At 44.6% G+C, this 23921-nt stretch overlaps 1 protein-coding gene across 1 annotated transcript in view; it reads right to left on the bottom strand.

Annotated features, from left to right (window-relative positions):
- Positions 1–4596: 4596 nt before the first annotated feature.
- The window catches only part of dock1 (dedicator of cytokinesis 1), a 216565-nt gene continuing 197240 nt past the window's right edge, over positions 4597–23921 (bottom strand). Inside the window, 9 exon segments of the mRNA XM_042082672.1 lie at positions 4597–5559; positions 7081–7191; positions 7193–7233; positions 8160–8309; positions 8312–8336; positions 9969–10173; positions 14827–14972; positions 16206–16343; positions 23613–23696. Of these exon segments, the coding sequence (XP_041938606.1) occupies positions 5464–5559; positions 7081–7191; positions 7193–7233; positions 8160–8309; positions 8312–8336; positions 9969–10173; positions 14827–14972; positions 16206–16343; positions 23613–23696 (996 nt within the window). The 3' untranslated portion in view covers positions 4597–5463.

Below are 23921 nucleotides of genomic sequence, written 5' to 3'. Positions count from 1 at the left end.
AGGGAGGGTAGAGAGATGAGATGATGGGGGCGGGGGCAAACAATTCAGAAATTGCATAGCAACAGCCTAAGTCTAAGAGCATCTAAATGGCAATCCCTGGGGTGAGGGCAGGATCTAGTGGGCCTGCTGCTACAACTCCCTGGGCACATGCTGAAGTGAGGAGCAAGGAGAAGAGAGCTTGCTTGTGAAAACCTGCACAGAGAGAGAGGAATACAAACCTGCATGGCCACCAGTCTCATGCCTAAACATAAGAGAACATTTAGCACATGATTACATATTAGAACATTAGCAAAGACAATGTGCTGTAACCAGCAGAACGGACAATCAAATACAGTGAGGCTTGGTTGGAGAAATGAGGAAGGGGTTGCATCTGTAAACATCACCAGTGTCAAGATGAAAGGGGAGAGAAGACACCACATACCTCATACCTGAGTGCCACCTTAACAGCATGTCATCACCTGGTCCCTCGTCAACTTTGGTCTGCTCAACAGCTTTATTTACTTTGAAGATGGGGTGTCACGCCCAATGTAACTGGACTCGACCAGCTTCAACCAAAGTGTCCTAGATAGGACATGGGAGTTGTGATCATGAACTGCAGTCATTTCATAGCTCCGTTTCATTGTTGTGTATTCTACTGAGACTCCAAGATAGCGAGCAGAATGGAGTTCATTAAACTGGTGAATTAAATTTGACGCTGCCACCATACTGATAACATTGTTTTAATATGGCACAGGTGAATCAACTTATAGAAAATACACAAACTTCTTAAATATTCAACCTGGCACACATGGTGCACTTCACACCTTTACCAACCTGGAGGAAAGCAGTGTTTTTTATAGCTTAGTCCTTATTTCCAAATGCCTTCAAAAGAGCCATGTCAAGAAAGCCGCAGACATCACATCAAAGTAAACAGACTTAGAGTTACCGTCACCTCTAGCTCTTGTGTTACTAAATGTTAAATTACATTTTGCAGATATTCTCAGAATTTCATGCTTAATGGACAAACACTCAAGTGTGAGTACAACCATTATAGGGATTTAACATAATAAGCTATGGGTATGTTTATTGCTTTCATATGGTTCATATTTACATGATATGCAGATAATCAACACTTTGTGGCAAATGAAAGATGAATTTTTCCCTTTCTATCTATCTATCTATCTATCTATCTATCTATCCATTTCTGAAGGGAACATTGCTGACTGAGTATTGCATTGATTGACTCAGTTTTATATTTCACAGATTCACTAGCTGCAGGCTACATTGATTGTGTTAGTATCCTACACCTTCCTATCAGAGAGGGAGGAAATGCTCCAGATCTGGCAGGGCTGAGACATGCTCGTAACGGAGAACAGAGCCGTAACATATCCATTTCCTCCTTTCTTTTAGCATTTCAAAAAGGCCTTCTCAGAGCTAAATTTGTGCTATAATTCCCTCACACTATGGGAATGAGCGATCCCATCCAGGTCTTTGTGCTGTGCTCAGTGCCGCCGTTTTTTTCCGGACTCTTCCATCCCACTGGGGGCCACGCGGTAATTGCTCATTTCTCTCCCATTAATATCTGTGCTTTTGTGGAGTCCACTGTCCCCTGACTCCTCTTGCTCTGCCAAGGAATTTAATGAGGTCCAGCTATCCTCTGCCTGCTAAGAGACAACCCTGTGAGAATGACAAATACAGACACACTCTCTCACAAATACACTCTCTCACACACATACACCTGCAAACACACACACACACACACACACACACACACACACAGTGGTGTCGAAATGCTGACTGCATTTTGTGGCGAGAGTGTTAACGTTAAGTCCACTGTTGTAGTATGGACACACCAGAATGGTAGACCGAATGTTCGATAAACAACATAACAGCAGAAGTATCTAAACTTGCTTGTTTTTTCTTCTATTTTCAGCTGATCGGCTTGTTGAAGCCTTGCTATCAGAGGCCAACTGATTCAAATGAGCCCCATCCCTGGCCCAGCCACTTAGTCCTTCCAGTGCTCTCCAGACTGCCAGTGAATTCTCCGGATTGGTCAGTTATAAAGAACTTTGTTGGTGTTGCATCGTGAAGACACGGGTCATCTTTGCCCTTGGACATTTTCAGCCGGTTGGAAATTGGACTAATTTTATTTTTAATTTTTATTTATTTTATTTATTAATTTGTTTGTTGCATGTCTTGGTGTCACGGGTACGCTGGCGACTATGCCGCTCCGTCCGGCATCTATTGTCTTTGTTAGTCTGTGTCAATGACAATGTCTTATATGTCAAGTCAAGTCAAGTCAAGTCAAGTTTATTTATATAGCACATTTCATACACAGAGGTCATTCAATGTGCTTTACATAAACAAAACCAAACGATAATAACAAATAAAAGCATAGAAGGGCAATATAGTCAAAGAATAGTTAAAAGGTAAAGATCATAATAAAAAGAAAACATAAAACACAAGGTAAAATCATTTAAAAATAAAGAATAATTAGTAAGCAAAAACAAAGGCAAAAGTAGTAAAAAAAGTAATAAAAGACAAAGTAGAATAATTATCGAGGCAGATTCAGAATTTGTAACTCGGCACAGTTAGCAGAAAGCGTCTGAGAACAGTTTGGTCTTAAGTCTAGATTTAAAACTGGCTACAGTTGGGGCCTTTTTAATGTCATCCGAAAGTTGGTTCCACAGCTGAGCCGCATAGCAGCTAAAAGCTGCTTCACCATGTTTAGTTCTAACTGTAGGTTTTACTAGCAGGTTTTTCACCTGGGACCTGAGAGGACGAGAAGGTGTGTACTGCTGAAGCATGTCTGACAAGTATTTAGGTCCTGCTCCATTTACTGATTTATAAACAAGCAATAGTGCTTTAAAGTCAATTCTGTGACTTACTGGAAGCCAGTGCAAGGACTTAAGAATTGGAGTAATGTGGTCAGTTCTTTTAGTTTTTGTTAGAGTCCTAGCTGCTGCATTTTGTATCACCTGAAGCTGTTTAATAGTCTTTTTAGGAAGGCCTGTGAACAGTCCATTGCAGTAATCAACCCTGCTGGAGATAAATGCATGAATGAGTTTTTCTAAGTCATGTTTTGACATCAGCCCTCTGAGTTTGACAATATTTTTGAGGTGGTAAAAAGCTGATTTAGTTATCGCTTTCATGTGGCTGTTGTAATTTAGATCACTGTCAATTAATACACCAAGGTTTTTAACAGTATCCTTTGCCTTCAACCCTTTTGTGTCAAGGAGAGTGGCAACCCTAAGTCTTTCCTCATTTTTACCAAATATAATTACTTCAGTTTTTTCTTTGTTCAGCTGAAGAAAATTTTGAGACATCCAGGTGTTGATTTGTTCTATACACTGACACATAGATTCAAGAGGACCATAGTTGTTTGGTGATAGAGCTAAGTAAATTTGTGTGTCATCTGCATAGCTATGATATGAAATCAAATTATTTTGAATGATTTGTCCAAGTGGGAGCAGAGGTTGAATAATAGTGGCCCCAAGATCGACCCCTGGGGAACACCACAGGTCAAGGACGTTGGTGTTGAGGTACAGTTTCCGATGGCAACAAAGAAGCTCCTTTCTTGTAGATATGATTTTAGCCAGCTGATAACTATGCCTGTAAATCCAACCCAGTGTTCTAGTCTGTGTAGTAAAATATTGTGATCAACAGTGTCAAATGCTGCACTAAGGTCCAGTAGCACTAGGACTGATGTTTTACCTGAATCTGTGTTGAGGCGTATGTCATTGGAAACTTTAATGAGAGCTGTTTCAGTGCTGTGATTTGCCCGAAAACCAGACTGAAAGTAATCAAAATACCCATTTGATGTTAGGAAGGTGGTTAATTGATTAAAGACTACTTTTTCAATAATTTTGCCAATAAAAGGTAGATTGGATATGGGCCTGTAATTGTTTAGCATGGAGGCATCCAGGTTATTCTTCTTGAGAAGTGGCTTTACAACAGCTGTTTTCAGTGACTTAGGAAAAGTGCCAGACGGCAATGATACATTTACAATTTGAAGGACATCCGCCGCTATGAGGTGAAAAACAGTTTTGAAGAAATTGGTAGGCAGAGTGTCTAAGACACATGTGGAAGGGCTGAGATTCTGTACCGTTTTTTCAAGTGTTTCGTAGTCTATCAAGCTGAACTCTGACATCAAGTTTAGTTTCCCTCTGTTTGTTGCTGGAAGTTCAGGTTGTTGAATTTGTAATTGAGCAGATATGTTGAGTCTGATTTTGTCAATTTTACCTTTAAAAAAAGATGAAAACTCATTGCATTTATTAGTTGAGAGAAGTTCAGGCGCTAATTGTGAGGGGGGATATATGTGGAGCGCTTTGGGTTGCACTCTGTGCATGTTAAATGCGCTATACAAATAAATCTGACTTGACTTGACTTAATGAAGGGCCTGACTAATTCCTATACGATGGGGGATCGCCATCAGAGGAGCCCTGCAGACACCCATGTTTCCTCTCCCTCCAAGCCTGAGCCACATCCGCAGACCTGGAAGCCAGATAAGGCACAGTATGTCTGAGTACCCGAGATGTAAGAGCTACATCTGCATTGATTTACTCGACTCTGACAAGTCACAGAGACATGGAATCACACCACCAATTTAAAAATACATACATTTAGAGAGTTTATTTCAAAGTCAGTAGTGAATTTTGGAACATTTTTGATGTTACTGGAATCTATGGTTACAGCAATGTATGACAAAATTCTATACAATGATAGTATGGTGGAGAGTTAGTTGTTTACACTCTCTCAAAAAAAAAAAAAAAAAAAAAATAAGAATCCATCACAAGGTCATTTACATACGGTCCTTTACAGTCCCTGTCATTGGAAAACCTACAAGCCCTTTTTTGGAGTAAAATGCCAGTTAATGTCATGTTAATAAAAGTCATCATGAATTCACTTTTCAAAGAAAGAAAAGAACAATAAAAAATAAAATCATATATATATATTTATATATACAAAAAAACTCTGTACAGTGTGATACACTGAGAACAGTGTGGCTATATGGAGAAAACTACCCTTATAAAAACGCTGCAGAATAAAGCAATCAAACCTCAGTTTCCTGAAAGTGGTCCGTGTTGGCCATTGGTTGCTTGGTCAGAATGTACTCATCAGAAAAAGAGAGAAAGCATTTCATAAAACACTGTTGTGGAGGTTACCTGGAGAAGTACAGGAGGAAGTCTGTCCACTGCTGACAGCTCACTCCAGGGCTTGATTAATCATTTGCACAGCTTCCCTAGTGAAGTGCACAGACTCCTAGCAGAGAGCAGCGATCGCAGATGCAGACCTTCACGAGGTATTCAGCTTTGCCAAAACTGGGGGAGGGGGGGGGGGGGGGGGGGGGGTTCTACATTTAAAACACTAATACACAATTTCAATTCAGTCTTTGGGGGAGGGGGGGGAGGGGGGGTTTCAATGTTTGTTCAGTTCAGATCAGTTCTAATCTCTTTGTTCCTCGTGGCAGGTTAATGTCGCCTCTTATTGTACGATTCCAGAATCGATGGAGGCCTGCTTCCTTGTCGTCTTCGGTGGCGGGGGAGGGGGAGTCTTGCTCGGCAGGGGGGGTGGCAGATGCTGAGAACACAAAGTGAGAGAAGAAGAGGAAGAGGAAGAGGAAGAAGAAGAACAAGAGGAAGAAGAAGGAAATAAAAAAAAATCAATAACTGACAAATAATGTACCCAACCCAGATGCTAACCCCTTTAATGCACACACTACAAACAGATGGGTTCCACTGGGATTCTCAAACACAGCCGCTCCATCTCGTTTACCGCATGCTTCCAGACTCTGCACTCATAGATTCTCTGTAATCCCCCTCCATGGCTCAGGTTTGTAAGCTGATACCTCGGCGCTTTAATGATGACTATCAAGGACAGGTAGGAGTGGAGAGCTTTCCGGAAGGTAGCGCGCGGCGTGTTGGAGTCTGTCTCCGTCACTGCCATTCTCTTCTTATCAGAGAACTTTGCTGTGGTGCGGCGTCTAAGTTTGATAACGTGGAGTGTGAGTGCGGAGGTGTTCACCTTCAACTTGCTCTCATCCCCCCCCTGCTGCTTCCGCCCGCCTCAGGGGAGGAGAGACTGCGCTCTTTCTCTCTCAAACTTCTGATGACACACCAGGCTCAATGTCACTGATTAACACATGATCAATGGCTCAGGCGGTGCGCATGAAACACTAATACACACCATCTAGGCTCTGTGTGTGTGTGTGTGTGTGTGTGTGTGTGTGTGTGTGTGTGTGTGTGTGTGTGTGTGTACGCACAGTCCTGGTGAGAGGGTGCTGCTGTCACTCTATTGTGAGAGCATCTGCTCCCAGTAAATCACTGTCACCTCGCTGTGCCAGTTATCTGCACAGGACTCCATTTTACTAGCTGTCTGTGACACGCACTAGTGGATAAACAAGATTAGTGAAGGGCCGATCACAGAGGAGGGACTGGAGAGAGAGAGAGAGAGAGAGAGAGAGAGAGAGAGAGAGAGAGAGAGAGAAAGAAAAAGAGAGAGATAGAGAGAGAGGGAGAGAGAGAGAGAAAGAGAGAGAGAGAGAGAGAGAGAGAGAGAAAGAGAGAATGGGGGATGGGGAATGAAGGTGGCAAAGTGGACAGGTGAGTAGAGGAGCGGAGCGGAGAGGAGAGCAGGAGTGATGGAGAGATGGAGGAGAGAGCCCCTATGAGGACAGCACCAGGCGAGGGGGGGCGAGGGGACGGGGGGGGGAGAGGGGGGCGAGGGGACGGGGGGCTGGGGATGGATGGGGAGGTGGAGTAATCGTGTCATCCATCAGCCCGTGTCGCTGAGCGCATGCTGTAAAGCGCACATCAATAACGGCCTGGGGAGCCATGTTGGACCCACAAGCACGCTGAGAGCAGTGTGCCATACAAAGTCTCATGAACACACACTTGCATAATGCACACACAATCCCACACACCCCAGCACACACACAATCTCACACAAACTCATCTGCATGCATACAAACCACACCCATTTACAAGTATACACATAAAATCACACAAGTACTCACACAAACACACATATAAACACACATCTAAACTCTTTCATGCAATGGCTGATGGGGGAAATGTGACTGTGTGAGACTGGGGTCCATACCCTCAGATGTGGTGGAGGAGGGGGAGGTGTGGTGGGGCTGGCCAGCTCTGGGTTGTCCATCAGGTTCCCGTAGTCGGCCATGCTGCCCTTCATCGGCAGCGGGGGCGGGGACTTCCCCTTTCTCTGCGCAGCCTGTCCCGTTCAGCTCCAGATCTGTCAATCAACGGCACAAAGACAGAGGGTTAGAAATTGCAATCACCTCAAATCCTGTTTGTCAGTCCTGATGTAATGTCTCCTCCATCAAGCTAGCAGACCCCAACCACAACACCCCGCCCCCTCAACTTCAAACGCTCAGAGTGCACGTCACCGTGGGAACAGTCTGGGTGTTGTCTGATCCTCTCTGCAGCCTGTTTGGACCGCAGGCTAACTCAGGAGACGCAGGAGCTGATGACACCGCTGTGTAACGCCTACAACCTTCAAGGGTTGGAGGGTGGGGGGGGGGGGGGGGGGGGGGTCTGCGATAGGGAGGTCGTGGGTTGATGAAATAAGAGGCTGCCTGTCATGGAATGATGCAAAGATGGAGGGATAAATCAACAAAATAGAGAGAGAGAAGGTGCAGGACGAGGAGCTCTTGTTTCACTGACTGAACGCTGCAAAAATTAACTACAAGGAGTGAATTTCTTCCACCCAACACGCATCAAATAGAGCTGATGTTCAAGCTTGGTTAGGGGTCTGAAGCTGAGTATGTTAACCAGAGATGCTTACAGGAGACAGAGAACAGGTCTGGGCAATGTGTAATATTTAATGTTTAATTCAATATATGACAAGCTCGGCTGGACAGATTCAGGTCAGAGAGTCGCTGCGTAGAATCTGTCATTGTGCACCTTGTCCAGGAACAACACTGACAGCCATTTTCATTAGAGCACTGCTGCTGTTCACAAATGGGCTGAAATTACCACTCCGAGGTGGAAGCAATACCATCTGCGATTCTCCTTTTCAAAGACAGGTCATTAACTTGTCATGCGGCGGGTGTCTGAGAAAATGTTAGCCAATTCTGGGCTAGACGCAGGGCGCTACGGTGGGGTCACGGCTGACCTAATCAATGTCTCCGTCGATGCGGCGCTGATGAGGGTACTCACTGGAGCCCGAGAGGAGGCTGAAGGACAGCTTGGCCCTGGGGGTGATAGGAGGAGGGACCCCTGCTGCCGCTGCCGTGGCTGAGGGGGTCGGGGGGCCAGGGGACACAGAGAGGCGACGGTCGGGGCCCAACAGGTTGATCACCTGGCTCTTGGCCTCTGGGGCCTTAGTGGACTGATCTGAGAGGAGAACAGAGAGAGAGAGAGAGAGAGAGAGAGAGAGAGAGAGAGAGAGAGAGAGAGAGAGAGAGAGAGAGAGAGAGAGAGAGAGAGAGAGAGAGAGAGAGAGGAGAGAGAGAGAGAGAGAGAGAGAGCAAGAGGGTTAGTGTGCATGTGAACACATTAGCACAGGGACAGAAGCAGGGAGTGGGGGGAATGTGTATATGTGAGTGTGTTGCTGATTGGAAGCATTAGAATCAAAATGCCAAACTTGGATAATGTGACTTAGACAGAAAATTCTAAGTGGGGGCACACTTTAAAAATCATCTTTAGGAGGAGATGGCATTTCAGGTAGTTCAAAATTATAGTTGTGGCATTTTAGTTTGCAGCCCCCCTACCCCCCACACAGTTCCATAAACTGATGGCTACTAGGTGGTCAACTATACTGGCTAACTAACCAGCTACCCTCAGTAGTTCATATCTGGCTACAAACTGTGCACCAAAGGCGTCGTCAAGGAAATGTTGGTGCTGTTGCAAGTTGTTCTAGATTTATTTTCTCATTCTTGTGAGGAAATATTTCAATTATTATTGCAATCATAATTCCATGTCTCAAAATTGCAATTATAATTCTAGCTCAAAATTTGTGATTCAGACATTTGAATGTGTGAAGTACATATCAGTACAAGATAGCATTTCATGGTGTTAAAAACCTATTAAAACCTAACTCTGTTATTTTGAGTGAAAAAGAGCTTTTTGAAATGGGTTCATTAGTAGAAATAAGTGAAGGAACAACGGTGATCAGCAGTCACTCAAGGAACATGACCCAGCAGTTGTGCCAAGAGTCATCATCCAAATGGGCTATTTTTGAGAACTAATACATTCCCCATGAGCCACATCACAACACAGCACTGGAGGGCCACTACAGGGGGAAATTGCTTTCCGATCCTCAAGAGGCTAGTTCATCCTCCGCAAACACGTGGGCGATGATCTCTCCACAAATATTAGGCCGCTTTTGAAAATACATAAAAGCCAACAAAAAGCCAAAGATAGGCCCGCTCCATTCCCCCGCGCTCTCAATGAAAGCACAATTGATTTTCAGACATGGTCAATTTTGCTGGGGAATGGAGACGGGAGCTGACACAGTAGTGCTGAAATACTGGATGGCATAAAATCCACACTGTCCAGCAGTGCCACTTCACAAGGAGCGCTCGGAAAGGACTGGGCAGCACCTTCATCAATCATGACACAGAGGCAGGCAAAGCCAGACCAGAACACGTCCGTCCAGGAACGGTTGCTTACAGCCGTCACATAAGAGGCGTCCACTACTCTCTCCAAAGGGCCCGCCTGCCTTTGACCAGAGCTGTGCCCACTAGGGCTCTGGCTTAACCTGCACAGCATGTCTTATTATTCGAGGACAACTATCCAGAGAAAGGAAAGGTGGCTAGATCTATCCGTTCAATTAACATACTGTATGTGAGAGTATGCCAGGAATAAGTCATTATATACATGAATATGCATGAGAAGAATACACTTGTGACTGTTTCTGCATTTGCATTTTGATGAATGTGTGAGGCGAAAGTTTGACATACTGTATGTAAAAGAGAGAGAGAGAGAGAGAGAGAGTGAGTGTGTGTGTGTGTGTGTGCCTCTCACCATCTCTGAGAGTATGACGGTCTCAGAAGGCTGCATGGGGATCTCGGTGGCCTTGAGCTCCTTGTCGAAGATCTCCTGGTGCTTGCTGTTCCTCTTCTCCTTCTTCTTCTCCTTGTCCTTGCGCTCTCTCTCGGGCTCGTCGCGGTCCAGCTTGTCCTGGGATTTGCAGTGCACTTTCTTGGGCAGGAGAGGCTCCAAGGTAAACCTGCGACGGGCCATCAGAGATGTAGAAGAGCTGGTGAATAGTACGTATGGACACTGAATCATCACAAAGTTATACATCATCGAGCCTGGCGCCTGAGTGATCTATGGCAGTGTTTCCCAAAGTCTGGGTCGCGACCCACGGGTGGGTCGCAGGAGATTTTATTTGGGTCGCCAGCACAATTTATGTTGTGTTAGGCCTAACTGATACCATTTGTCATCTGATACCAGGAAAGCTAACAGTTTTCTATTAGGATGTAGTTTGTTAACTACAAGTCACAGTCACGGTTTTGTCATAAAAGCTCATGCAACTGGCGCATGAAACTGGGGAACAAACGCATCGCAGAGGGGGGTGCCAGAGCATGGATATCTACCTCTCAAAATGAAACCGTTCTGTGGGGCGCCTGCCATGTACCTTGCAGTTGCAAACTACAAGGGACATGAATCCGCCTATTTGCACGAACATTAACAGATACCAGCTCCTCAACTTTACAGATTAAAATCTAGTGACCGTACTGTCAACTAAAGCAGACATTCATAGACCGGACATAAGGCCATTCAATTTGCATGTAGATAGTTTCGATTGTAGATGCAATCTTTAAAGTTAATAGCAACCTCCTCACATTCTTATTTCTGATTTAAAATGCACAACAGTGCATTATATTAGGCTACAATTTAAATGGACATTTTAAACACTATTCCTCTCGTTTTCTACCCCGCTAACTCCAAAGTAAAGGTGCATTCTTCCGGCTATTGCGCAAAAGCCTCTTGTTCTGATATAACGACTATACAATATAATATAATACAACAATACAATATAACGACTTGAGTTATTTGTTGTTTACATCGAAATTGACGTCCACAGTGTTATGGACCCATTTGTCTACAGCGCAACGTAGCCTAGCCTACAACATTTTTTTTTAGAAATACAGGAACAGCTTACTATGCTGACGAATAACGACTGCGCAACATGCGAGAATTTCCAAGTAGGCCTACCCCTGGCTGCAGCTTGCAGATCGGGGCTGGGCTCAATGTGAGGCGGAGCGCAACGTTGAGCTCAGCCCAAAATCAGCTCGTCATTGGGCTCGTCATTCCCCGTCCTCTCTGTCTCCGTCTATTTATTCGGACTCTGAGTTCAAATTTCCTCAAGGAACAATGCTTCATTATAAAAGCGTATCCTCCTTGAACTACTGCCCACGTTAATCATGTCCCTTAACCCCCTAGTCTTCTAGAATCTGTACACCATAGGCGTTTCTTGGGTAATCTAAGTAGGCTACGCTATAAAGATCATTACATCCAGTCTGCATAAACATAGGCCTATGGCAATAACATTATCAATGCATTTTATCTCTAGCCTATCGGTATTTTCTTTAATAGTTTAGTAGCCTGTGCGAGTCCCAAAGGGAACATGCAACAATAATATAATATAATAACATAATATTGGCCTCTATATAGCCTAGCCTATTGTTTATGTGCATGTTTTTAATTAACAGCATGTACATTTGTTACAACCTTGACGCAGCCATAAAAAAGTGCGGTACAGTTGTAACAGTATAGGGTCATGAATGTAAGTTCTAAAATCGTGAATCCTGCTGGCTTAAACAAAGAGCTTTTGTTTTCATATAAAATCAACAAAAAAGTCCAAATGTATGACTGTTAAAGCTAATTTATTGCATTAGCCATTGCAAACCATATGTCACAGTGTTATGATAGCCTTTATTTTGGTCCACTTGATAAAACCAGTAAATATAGTTTATAAACTGCTTATTTCTTACATGTCTGAAACATTTGGTTCAACAGTGATATTTCAAGTTGATCTGTTAACTTTAATTGGGTGTGATCGCGGCACAAAAATCAAAATCCATAACTTGCAATCAGAAGTGTTGCGCGAAAAAATCAGTTCATTTTGCCATAGAGACGGGTTACAATTGACCCACACAGGTCATTTTTATTTTCATTTAATTGCATTTGCTATGACTATATAAATGGCACTCATGTTAACTTGAAACAGAGGGACTGAAGATATGAATGACATGTGATTGAAGTCCACACGCTCAAATTTCACAAAGCAAACTTAAACAAACAGTTGCGGTTTAAAAAAAAAAAAATCGTGATGCTTGAATTTTGCACCTTTTTATCTCTGGTCGTATTAAGTAGACCATTCATGTTTGGATGGCTGTAAGAATTACATGCTATGATCTTTCCGTAACTACACCATATCTTGAGAATAAAACATTGTTACATTTGTACAGCTGTTAAATTGTAGGCTACCATCTCCCCTACGCATTATAGACCCTACCCAGTAGGCCCTACTGTTAGCCTAACAAGCGTCTAACCTCCGTGTTTTTTTCTCTTGAAGTTGAGAAAATGCTTTTATAGATTTAAGCATTCTTCTTAGAGATTATGTTGAGAAATATAACTTGTAGGAAACCAGGTAGGCCCTACGGACATGGTCAGCGTGAGAAGACGTGCTGAAGGTGGGCTGAGCTTAACGTTGCGCTCCGCCCCACATTGAGCCCAGCCCCGATCTGCAAGCTGCAGCCAGGGGCTTCTCAGAATTTCCCCAAACTCTCCGTGTTCAAAGCAGGCCTATAGCAGTGTTTCCCATACATTGACTAATCTGTGGCGGGGCGCCACAAAATAAAAAATCGGCCGCCACAGATGAATATTCTGTGTTTAATTTAATTTAATTTAAATTAAATATAAGGTCAAATCCTTGCATTGCCATTGAGCTGCACTTTTTACGCACGAAGCCTTTCCTTGCCCCGCCCCGCTCTCTCTCGTAGCCCGCTGCCACTCCTCTGCATGTGCATTTAACAAAATATTCACAATTGTTGAAGGATTGTTGTTGCCACATAGAAGCATTGCATAGAAGACGTCTGGCTACATTGCTATTAAATCCGCTTAGCATCGTGACCATGCTGCGCAAATTTGTTTAAAACTGCTGCATTGAAGTAAACTCTGCTAAGGTCTTATCTCAACATAGTAGGCTACATTGAAGAAACTAAACTAAGTTTTATGAAATCAAGCAGTATCTCAAAGCTAACGTTAGAATACTGTTTGGATGTCAAATTTAGCATGCTTAGCCTACTATCAGCTGCTTGTCAATTTCGTTGAAGGGCTCATTTTATTGACTCTGACACTGAATGTTTGCAAAATCCCGATGTAAATGGAAAAGTGTTTTCCAAAATTCAAAAGTGCTTGTCCCAAGGAGAAGTACGAACCTTTATTTTAACTATGTAGAAAACGTTATGAATTGCATCCACACATCAGCAGTCTTTCAACTGTGTTACAATTGCAAGGGTTCCCTCAAACGTCTTAAAGTGACCAAGACGACCTTAATACCCCCCCCCCCCCCCCCCTGTCAAAATCAGCTACCCCACAAATTGAATCCAATTCTGTGGGAAACACTGCTAACCATAGGAATGTATGGTTGGGGAAGGCATAGAAAGGTTGGAGAACCTGTGGCCTAAAACAATATTGGTGGTTGCGGGGTAGATTTGAAGTGAAATGGGTCGCGATGGTCTGTCGTTTTTAAAAAGTGGGTCCCCAGAAAAAAAACTTTGGGAAACACTGATTTATGGAACGCATATCTACTGACATCTGGTGGAGATTGTGTGGCTACAGCCTTTGCTATCCTAGCAGCCAGCATGTTAACTCTGACTGATGAGGCTCTCCTCATTCAACCAAGTGCTAATGAGACTCCTGTGTGGGTCCCCGAGAGACCCCGTCTCTTTCATTTCGCTTCATACTTGACAAACCTCGTGACTTAAACATTGTCGGACTCGACCCCAAAAACATCAATCCTTCCGAAGGTGACCTCCAAAACAGGGAACGCATCGAGAGCATGGTCGCTCAGTAGTCACACTGCCTTTGTGGGGCTCTCCATCTTGCTCATTAGGCCTTTCATGTGTGGCTATGATCCAGCCACTGTGTCGGGGCAAATGCCGGTCCTTTTAATGAGATGGATTAAATAATCAAATAAGAGCCCAGGCACCGCACTGCCCTTTGCTAACAGACAGTCTTTATGAGCGCATCACTGAAAGGTTGTTTTTTTCCAGGCTAAGTCACTAATGAATCTTTCACAGTAGTTGGGGACCTCTGATTGGGCCTCTCATTGCAGCCAATAGCATCAATTCCCTTCCAGAGGCATAGTAATTGGCAGGATATTGATTGCACCCAACAAGACCTTCAAGAATTTCCTTGATGTAGTCAGGGTGTTCTCTTCCTTGCATTTTTTTTACTGACCATTTGATTCTTGGCATCTTTTCAATGTGGTGTCTGGATAATAACACTGTTTTGATATTTGCAAATGATCTCAATTGCTTGATCAAAGGAGGCTTTTCTCACTTCTGAAAGGAATGTCCTGCTGTCTGAACCAGGGATTGCGAGCGAAGGCTGTGCTGTGCTGTTTCACAATAACGGAGGCGACTCTGACAGCCAGTGGAGGAACAAAGAGTCGAGGCGACTTAATCGCTAGAAGTGGGACCGTCGGCATGATTAGCGGATCACTGAAAATGTACAGGTGCTGACCTCACAGGTGAGAATTTCCATATGAGTGGTGTGAAAGCATGCTGGAAGCAAGAGAGGGGGAGCGAGGGAGCGCGAGCGCCCTGCTAGCCCCGCTGATGGATGGGTCGTTGCCGTGGTTACTCACCCATCAGAGCCGGGCCTGGAGGGGGAGTTGTCGGAGGAGATGGAGGTGACCGAGGCGACAGACAGTGGCCGCTGGGAGGAGGGCATGGTGAAGGAGCGCACCATAGAGCGGGGCCTCTGACCGCCACGACGCTCGTCCGCCCCTGGCTGTTCACACACACAGACGTATACAGACACACACACACACACACACACAGGTCGAGAGTGAGACAAATCAACAGTATTTACCCAAAAATATACTATACTTCTAAGAGCACAGAGTTTAAAACAAACTATCGTTCCAAAAACAAACCTTCACAGTCCCTTACGAGTGCAACACGGCACCTCACCTGAATATCAACCAACGACCTCTCTCCTGCAGTTTCCCCCCATGAGTCTCCTTGGCTAAATGAGGTGTTGAGAAACTTGCCCTAGTCCTGCTGCCTGTGTCCTTGAGCCGTCTTCTGTGAGGGGATCCATCATGCTACCTCTGCTACTGCTGCTAGCACCCCCCCCCCCCCTACCCCTCCCCACCACCACTACAGCTGCTGCACAGAGGGCACCTGGTCCAATCCACGTAAGGGAAATACCCCCCACCCCTCCCAACATCAATAAGTACTAGCTGCCACCGCCGCGCCCAGGTTGTAAGCCCACAGCTCCGTTCACAATAGAGAGCTGTGTGCGACGGGCACCACGGGTTTGTCGGCGACCGGTGAAAGATTGGGTACAGGCAGTAGCAGAGGGAGGCATTGGAGGGGTGATAAATAAGCTCTGGCCACTTTGTAGTAATGGAGTAAAAACAAGGTCGCTTGGCTGCAATTTGCTATTTGTGTGCACAACACCGCTGAGTACACAAAGCCCAAGCGCACTTAATATATGGACTTAATACCAAGGTCCAGCCAAGGAAGGTCACTTGAGACGCTGTGGACACACCGATCTGGTTAGCTAAGCGCACATTTTCAGATTTGCCTTCATGGCATTTTTGAGTATTTGATAAACTTTTAACTTTCTAATTTTTCCCCATTTCTGTGAAATCATTACTGTTGATGATCTGTAAAATCATTACTGTTAGGGCATAGTGGCGAGCCCATAGAGGATTACAGGTTTAGCCTTCCTGATTGACAGCCCTGATTGGTGTAAGTAAACTTGGGGACTACTGTAGGTCATAAGTCTCATTACACTTTCCTCCCTTAAACTTATCCAAGTTGTAAAGTTCACACAGACAGACAGACAGACAGACAGACAGACAGACAGACAGACAGACAGACAGACAGACAGACAGACAGACAGACAGACAGACAGACAGACAGACAGACAGACAGACACACACACACACACACACACACACACACACACACACACAGACACACACACAGGAGGAAGCCCTTGAGGGAGTCTCACCAGAGTCTTGACCCCGTACTGCTTCTCCACTTTCTCCCTGAGCTGCTTGAAGCAGGCCTCCAGGCGCTCGTGGAAGGGCCTCAGCGCCTCCGTCACCTTCTCACCGTGGATACGCACGCCGTCTGCCAGGTACGGGATCTAATGGGGGAGAGTGGAGGACACACACATAGGAGCAGGGGGGGGGAAGCGATCAGGAAATGTGTCGGAGTAAACTGTAATTATGCTGATAGATTATTTCAAGCAACAGTCTCAATGCACAGTGGAACATTTACTGTGCACTGTGCAATTTACTGAATAGCATTCTACCTTTTACAAACACACACACACTTTGACATGCACATCAAAACGCACACACACACACAGCCAATACAAACACAAAGGTAGTGAATAGGCTAGGACAAACATAAATCAGGGTGTATCTGCTGCAAGTGTTGCTGACAGATGACAAATGCAGCCAAGGGCAGGTGACATTCCTTCCCTCCCCCATCAGACCTGTGGATAATTTATGAGGCCATGCACAACACCACGCCGGCGCTGCCACAGCCACAAACTCAACCTCCAGTCTCACACCACCGGACTCTAATGGCCATCTCGGTGGACGATTCATATGTCTTCACATTGCAGGCCATTCTGTTCACCTTCAACACATGCATGGGAGCCATGCTTACAACACCGTGACAGAGAGAGAGAGATGGAGATGGGAGGATAAAAATCAAGAGCACAGAACCAAGGCTGCACTTGAGTGGAACACACTTCTCAAGATGAACGGCCTGGCCTATTGTCTCTGTCACTCTTTGCAGTAAGATACAGCCTGGACATCAGTGTCTCTAAACATGGAAGTTCTGCATGCCAGCCGGACGTTTCAGTGAACATGTCCGTGCTGATGATGGGGAAACTGGCAATTAGAGAGAGACACTTCCAGCCTGGAGCGTCTGGGCCCGCGAGCCTAACGAGGGATGGCAGGTGGAGCTGCGGCAGGTAGAGGTAGACCACTCGGATGCTAATGACCGCCGGCACACTCCCGCACTGCTTCAGCCGCTGCGTGTCAGGGTCTGCCACTTACGGGCCTGTCACCGGTACGGGATGCTGCAGTTACGTCCCTAAGCAGGCCTCTCTTCGCCCATGAGAGCAGAACAACGCACACAATTATCCATTCAGCCTCGGCCCCCAAACATGCAATAAATAAACTGTGAAATCCTTCAGACTGGAGGAGATTACAATGACCAATCTCGCATTTGTTTACTTTGTGAGCAGTTTGAAGGAGCTACTTCAGACGCCATGGATCTGGATTAGGGCCTGTAGCCTGAAATAAATCGATCAAGTACTGCAGTGCATTTCTCGCTGTTTACTCGGAGAGAAGTGCCATTCACCCAGCGCGCCCACACATGTGCGTGAGGCACGCCGCGGCTTGGCGCTGCTCGTGGGTGAGCGCGTAGACGGCTGGGGCATCAGCGGGGGCGCATCAGTGGGGGGTGAGCGCGCCAGGCTAGAGGAGCACGGCATCCGCATCTCAGTGCTCCCGCCCGCCCACCTGCCTAGTTAAAAGGACAATTTGCTCCCAAACTCAGGTGATGACCGACGGCGAGGTAGACAAAAAGGCGAGGGAGAAAAAAAAAAAAAAGTCTGAAGTGCACTTATTGAATTGGCTGTCGGCCCACTAAGAACACATAAAAGCTACAGAATGGGAAAGCAAGAGGAGGAGACGAAGAGAAAGATGCTGACGCAACGTGCTGAAATCTCCCATGCCCAATTTCTCCATGTTGTCCAAACTTTCATGCCCACACTTCAGGCCGCAGGATGTCTCAGTCAGTTAGTGTTTACACGGCGTGCAGAGGCGAGGAGTACCATGTCCAGGCCCGATCACGGAGGGCACCGCGCTCTCGGGACTCTCCGCTTATGACCTTCAAAAGAAACCGAGCTAATGAAGCAGAGTTGCAACTTGTTCGTAAAAGCGAAAGCCCAAGGATGAAGAACACATTTAGTTTTTGCTGGATGGTTAGCCCTTTTGAAACGCAGTGAGGCACAGGCGTTTGATGCCTTGCCGATGAAGAGGCGCCGGCTATTGGGTGACATTTAAGAAACGGCTAGTGGATGCAGTGTCCCTGCAATAGTACAAGTCCACAGCAACGGGGATTTCTCACGTAGGAGGAGGGTAGGATGGCTAGAGTGGAGATCGACACACCGAAAAGGAGAAGACAGACAGAGTGAGAAAGGGAGAGGGGGAAAAGAGAGAGAGAGAGAAAACAGATGAGAGACTGAGAGGAGGGAGTGTGACAGAATGATGTGCCAAAACTCACGTCTCCAGGGAAACCCATTACTTTTTTTAGGTTGGGTGATTATATAATTCAGGAGGGAAGGCATAGCAACAGAGGGGTGGTTGGTTACTCTGTAAAGAAATATAGAATTCTCCCACATGGCGCACTGGGAACTACCTCGCTAGGCTACATAACATCATAAAGGCACAAGTCTACCAAAATAACAATTCTTCAATTGAACTCCTTACGCTATTGGAACACAGTATAAGTGCAGCAAAGACATACTTGTAGATGTCATACAAAATTAGTTCCTCTGCAGAATGTCACTGAGCAAAGGAAACTGGTCACCTTTTCTTGCCTATTATATATATAAAAAGTTACTCTCCAGGAAAAACAAGGTTTGTGGTGAATACCCACACTAAAATCCCACACTAGTAAAAGCTAAAATGTTCACACAAAACCTCTTTGCTCCTCTGTTCAGCAAAGATGAGAAATACTACCAAATTGATTATTTCAAACAGTTTGAATATTTGCCTACATGTATAACAATTAGGATATGCAATATCATATCAATTACAAATAATTTATTTGACCTAGCTCTGAGAGACAGTGTCTTCGTTTGAGGAACGGAGCTATTAAATGTTAAGCAATGGACTTCACATGGCAATATTCACAACTTGGATTATTTTTTTATGAAAAACAATTGGATTCTTTTGATCAGTGGACCCTTATGGACTAAAGGACTATAAATAATCGAGGAATGAACACATATTCAGTAAAGTAGGCCCTTTCGTTTGCCTCTTTGCTGGTAAATCTGAATGGATTTGACCACAGCCTGCTTTGATGCTTATGGTTTCTGTAAACTGAACTGAACAATTAAATTGTGGAGAATCTAACCAATCTAACGATGTATACAGCATGTCGTTAAGTACAGAAGTTTAAACGTTTTGGAACTCTGGCTAACACTGGCTGCCTTTCATCATTGGAAATGTGTGTTTTAAGCAGTGAGATGTACAGTAAGCAGCACAGAACTAGCTCAAGTGGGCGATCTGGTGGGCTTTAAGAGGTTTTATACGATCACAAAACCTGAACAGGCTTCTAATTGAGACATGCCTTTATTTGTCTAAACTTGTAGTCACATTAGGCCAGTAAAAGGGGCTTTGTCTAATTGTGACTTTTAAATCGAGGTTAGCATGGAGCATGAAACTCTCAATAAAAACATCTTTTTCATTGAACTAGAGATTATTATTATTACTTCTAGCCACATTAATAGCCAACGTTAGAACACCACACATGAAACGAGTGTAATTAATGCGTGTTCCAGGGCATTTAGCAAAGGGACCACACTGCCTCTGCAAAGGGCAAACGACAGAAACTATCCCCTCTCTACTCCCAACGTCACACGCCGGCCAGTCTCCTCCTCAGGCTGTGGCTAATGCCTGCTAATGAGACTCCAGGGAGAGAAGCTGCAGTCACATACCAAGCTCTCTCTCTCTCACACACACACACACTAACTGTACATTCACACTAGGGTGCATCACACATTTCTCCTCAAACATATGCATACACTCAGACACTGTATGCACATGCGTGTGCCTGTGTGTGCCTGCACGCCCACACACACACACCCCTGGAGTGGTAAGATGGCTGTGTCATCCTTCAGCAGAAACCCTGTGGATGGTATCTGGCAGATAGGCATGTCAATGTCCATGCAAATTGATGGCCTTTTGAGATTCCAGCATTACAACACAACCGCATAGAAGCCTTAACAAGTGAGGTCAAATGATAGAGAAAAAAAAACAGGAACAATATAAGACTGTAGGATCTACATGCAGGGTTTTAAAAATGAGCAAGACAAGACATGGCAAACAGAGAGAGAGAGAGAGAGAGAGAGAGAGAGAGAGAGAGAGAGAGAGAGAGACAGAGACAGAGACAGAGATGAAGAGAGAGAGGAAGAGAGATAGAGAGAGAGAGTGTGAGTGAGTTGAGTGAAACTTCATCAAAGGGCCTGATCTCAAGCAAGCTCTTCTTGCTGCCTCGGCTTTTGTTTCTTTTTGGCTTTGGCGGAGCTTCAGTGGAGCGCTGCCTGTGACACGGCATCAATCGGCCATGTTTAAAAATGCGTTTTGGCTCTTCGCGAGCCTGGGATCGATTGCAGCAGCGCTAATGTGACTTTGGTGCCTGTGCTGGTGCGACAAAGCACCATGTAGAAAACACTGCAGACTAGCAGGGAAAACCCAATCTGTCTGAGGAATGGTACAATTCACATTCATATTGCTCTGGCTGAGCACATTTGCACAATTCTCTAAAGAATGTTGGATAAACACTGAGAACTCTCCTTTTCAAATAAAAAGAATCAAAACATCTGTATGAATTTATGCCTTCCAAACAAAACTGTTAATCAACATCAAGCATGAAGTTGTCGATCTTGTGGTAATCCAAGAAATGGTCTGGTGTAATGTTAGTGCTGCCACTGGAAAATATATTGCTCTTTTGTCATGTTTGTAATTTATGTGCAAAGAGCAAAATTATTAGATTATGGTGACAGGTCCAGTAGTTCCTTTAGAGTGGTGGAAATGCTAATGACAAAAAAAATAATATTTTTATAATCGTTCTAGCCACTTGAATCCCTGTAGATGGAAGACACTGATTGATGTCCACACCAGCAGTTTACTCCTGAGTTCCTCCCACTAGCCAAATCAACAGAGTTGGGCTTGAGTTGTGTTTGTTTAGTGTTTGATCTGAGGGGCAGCATTCATCCCCATCTGCTGTCCCTGGTTCTGCCAGGTTTGAGCAGGAGACAAACGACAGTGGTGAAAGGCAAGGCCGACAGCTGTTGCTGTTCCTCATCTGTCATTTCCACAAAGTCCTCCCCCCCTTCAATTGAATGTGCTACAAAAAGGAATATTTAATCAGTGAACTAATAAAAAAACATATATGTATCTGGTCTTTTCATCATCTCCTATCAAAGCCAACATGAAAGCAGTTGAAAACTGAACAACATGGGCTAAGCTGAACTGCTGGAGAAGACTCTTACAAAAATAGTTGAAGGTACAGGAAGAGCGAGTACTATGATGTTTGTTTGTGTTCAAACAAAAGGAAGAGTACAATCAAATGTTCAATACAGCGATAGCACACAAAATGTTTTCAATTTAAGATTGTTGTGCCGTTCTGTATAAAAGGTAGGGAGACAGAATGAGGGGTCATTGTTATTCTGCGTCTTAGTTAAACAAGCGGAGGTAGTCAGAGAGGCGGAATGACGTCTGTGGAAAAGGAACAGCTGGCATGGTGGAAAAGAAACACCACAAAGAACCGTGTTGTTAGAACACACAAGTAGAACACTATGCATGACACATTACACAATTATGTGCAAATGACTCAGGGTTGTGCAAAATTCGAATTGCAATTCTGCTTCCTGTTTGCTACCTCAATTGAAATGCAAGTGAAATTCAAGAATTGAATTGGAATTGAATAGCCAGTTTCAATTCAATTCTGGAATTTTGCACAACCCTGAAATGACTCAGTGGATTTTCCCATCAACAATTCTCTCAATAATCAATAATTCAATCAATTGTCAATATCCTCTTCATGCATCTTCTCAAACATTTAAAAAAGGTTTTTAATCTCTGATATAGTCAAGATCTCTGTTAGGTAATAGGTATGCTGTTAAGACATATTGATAACAATATGAAATTGATGAAATGATATGTCTCACTGAAGGCAGAGTTATGACTTGAAGTAGGGCTCTAGTGCAATTTTCAGAGAAAAAAAATGGAAATTCAAAGTTTCAAGTTGTTTAAAACTAGATTAAAGGAGGCATTACATTATGTGTTGCCTCTGGACGAGCTATGCATACAGAAACTAGGGTGGAAGTGAAGGGTTTTCTTAAAAGGTGATATTGGGGAGTGTGTGTATAAAAAACATCTAATCCACTGGCTGCTGTAGCCACATTTCCATGACTGATTGGACTTATTCCACCAGCACACTAAACAATCATGCAAACTGATAAGACACGAGTGAGGAGTTAGAGATGCTTGTGACGTCCCTAACTACATGTGACATACTCTTAGACTGCTACCTGCACAGCAGTGTCTGCGCCACTAAAAAATATTCATCACATTCCTGACTATCAAATCCCCCAAAGGAAATGGTTATTAAACCATCATAAAAGTGAAATGCCAGCTAGAGTAGCACAAACACTAGTGAGCATCATCTTTTAAGAGAGCACAGGAAAATATTAGTGATGGGATAACCAATGAACTAAAGAACTAAAATATCAGTGATCTGCCATGTGTATCAATCACAGTGCATTGATTCCCACATCACACATAGTACACTGCCCCACACAAGACAAGGACACAAACAGCTGAAATGTGGGCTCCATCACAGAGCACATGGTCTTTTGGCCAGAGGGTATATTTGGATGGCTCTCTCAGCAGGGGTCTCACGGACAGGGCCGCTAGTGTAACCCAGTGGAGATGCTGGCGAGCAGAGCGATGATTAAAGCTATGTGGCCACAGTGCTGGACCTGTGCGGCCACTAAGGGTTCACAACATGAGTGCATTTGAACACACACAGCTCACACACACATATATGCGCGCACACACTCTTTTAGCCACAACAATGGTGCTTTCTATTGCTCTCACCCTCTCTCCGCATCACCTACCTAGAACTGGCCCAATGAAAGACACCTTTTACTTGTCTAATTTCACTGTCATGTAGATGAAAACAGTACTCAACAATAACAGAGGAGAACGGGTGGAAGAGAGAGAGAGAGAGAGAGAGAGAGAGAGAGAGAGAGAGAGAGAGAGAGAGAGAAAGCGGGAAAAGAGAGAGATAGAGATATACTGTATAGAAACATATAGTGTGCATCTTCACTGAGGAAAGGGCTTACTGAGCATCATTAAAATATGAGTGCCAGCATAGCTCTCCCTCATTACACTACTTCTGTCTCACACACATCGCCAACACTCTCTCTTTCCCCTGGACCAACTCTGCATACACAAGCATAACTATAACAAGAGGGAGAAGAGTGCACAATCTACACACACAATCACACATGTTTATTAACACTGCTGAATGAGAGGAGTCAAAGTCCATCTTGTTTTTCAAATCAGCGCTGGGATTAGGGGAACACTTAGAGCCTCCTCACCTGCCAGGCAATCTGATCCTTGAGCTTGTCAATCTTCTCGCGGTCCTCAGGGTGCTCCTGGGTGTACTTCTCTGTGAAGAAGGCCTGCAGGAGATAGAGAAGGAGAGGGAGGGATGGAGAGAGAGAGAGAGGGGTCGGCAGGAGTGGGGGAGAAAGAGAGAAGGCATCACTCTCTTCACTTCTGCATTACTTGTTTTCTGAAAAAGAGAGAGGAACCCCTGAGGGAGATTTCATAGCCCTCATTTCTCCCTCTACCTCTCTGCTCTTCCTCTCTCTGTCTCTCTCTCCCTCCCTCATTCCCCACACCCC

This window comes from Alosa sapidissima, chromosome 24, assembly GCF_018492685.1.
Source record: "Alosa sapidissima isolate fAloSap1 chromosome 24, fAloSap1.pri, whole genome shotgun sequence".
NCBI lineage: Eukaryota > Metazoa > Chordata > Actinopteri > Clupeiformes > Clupeidae > Alosa > Alosa sapidissima.
Note: the sequence above shows the minus strand (reverse complement) of the source record. Positions and strands in the feature narration are given on the sequence as shown.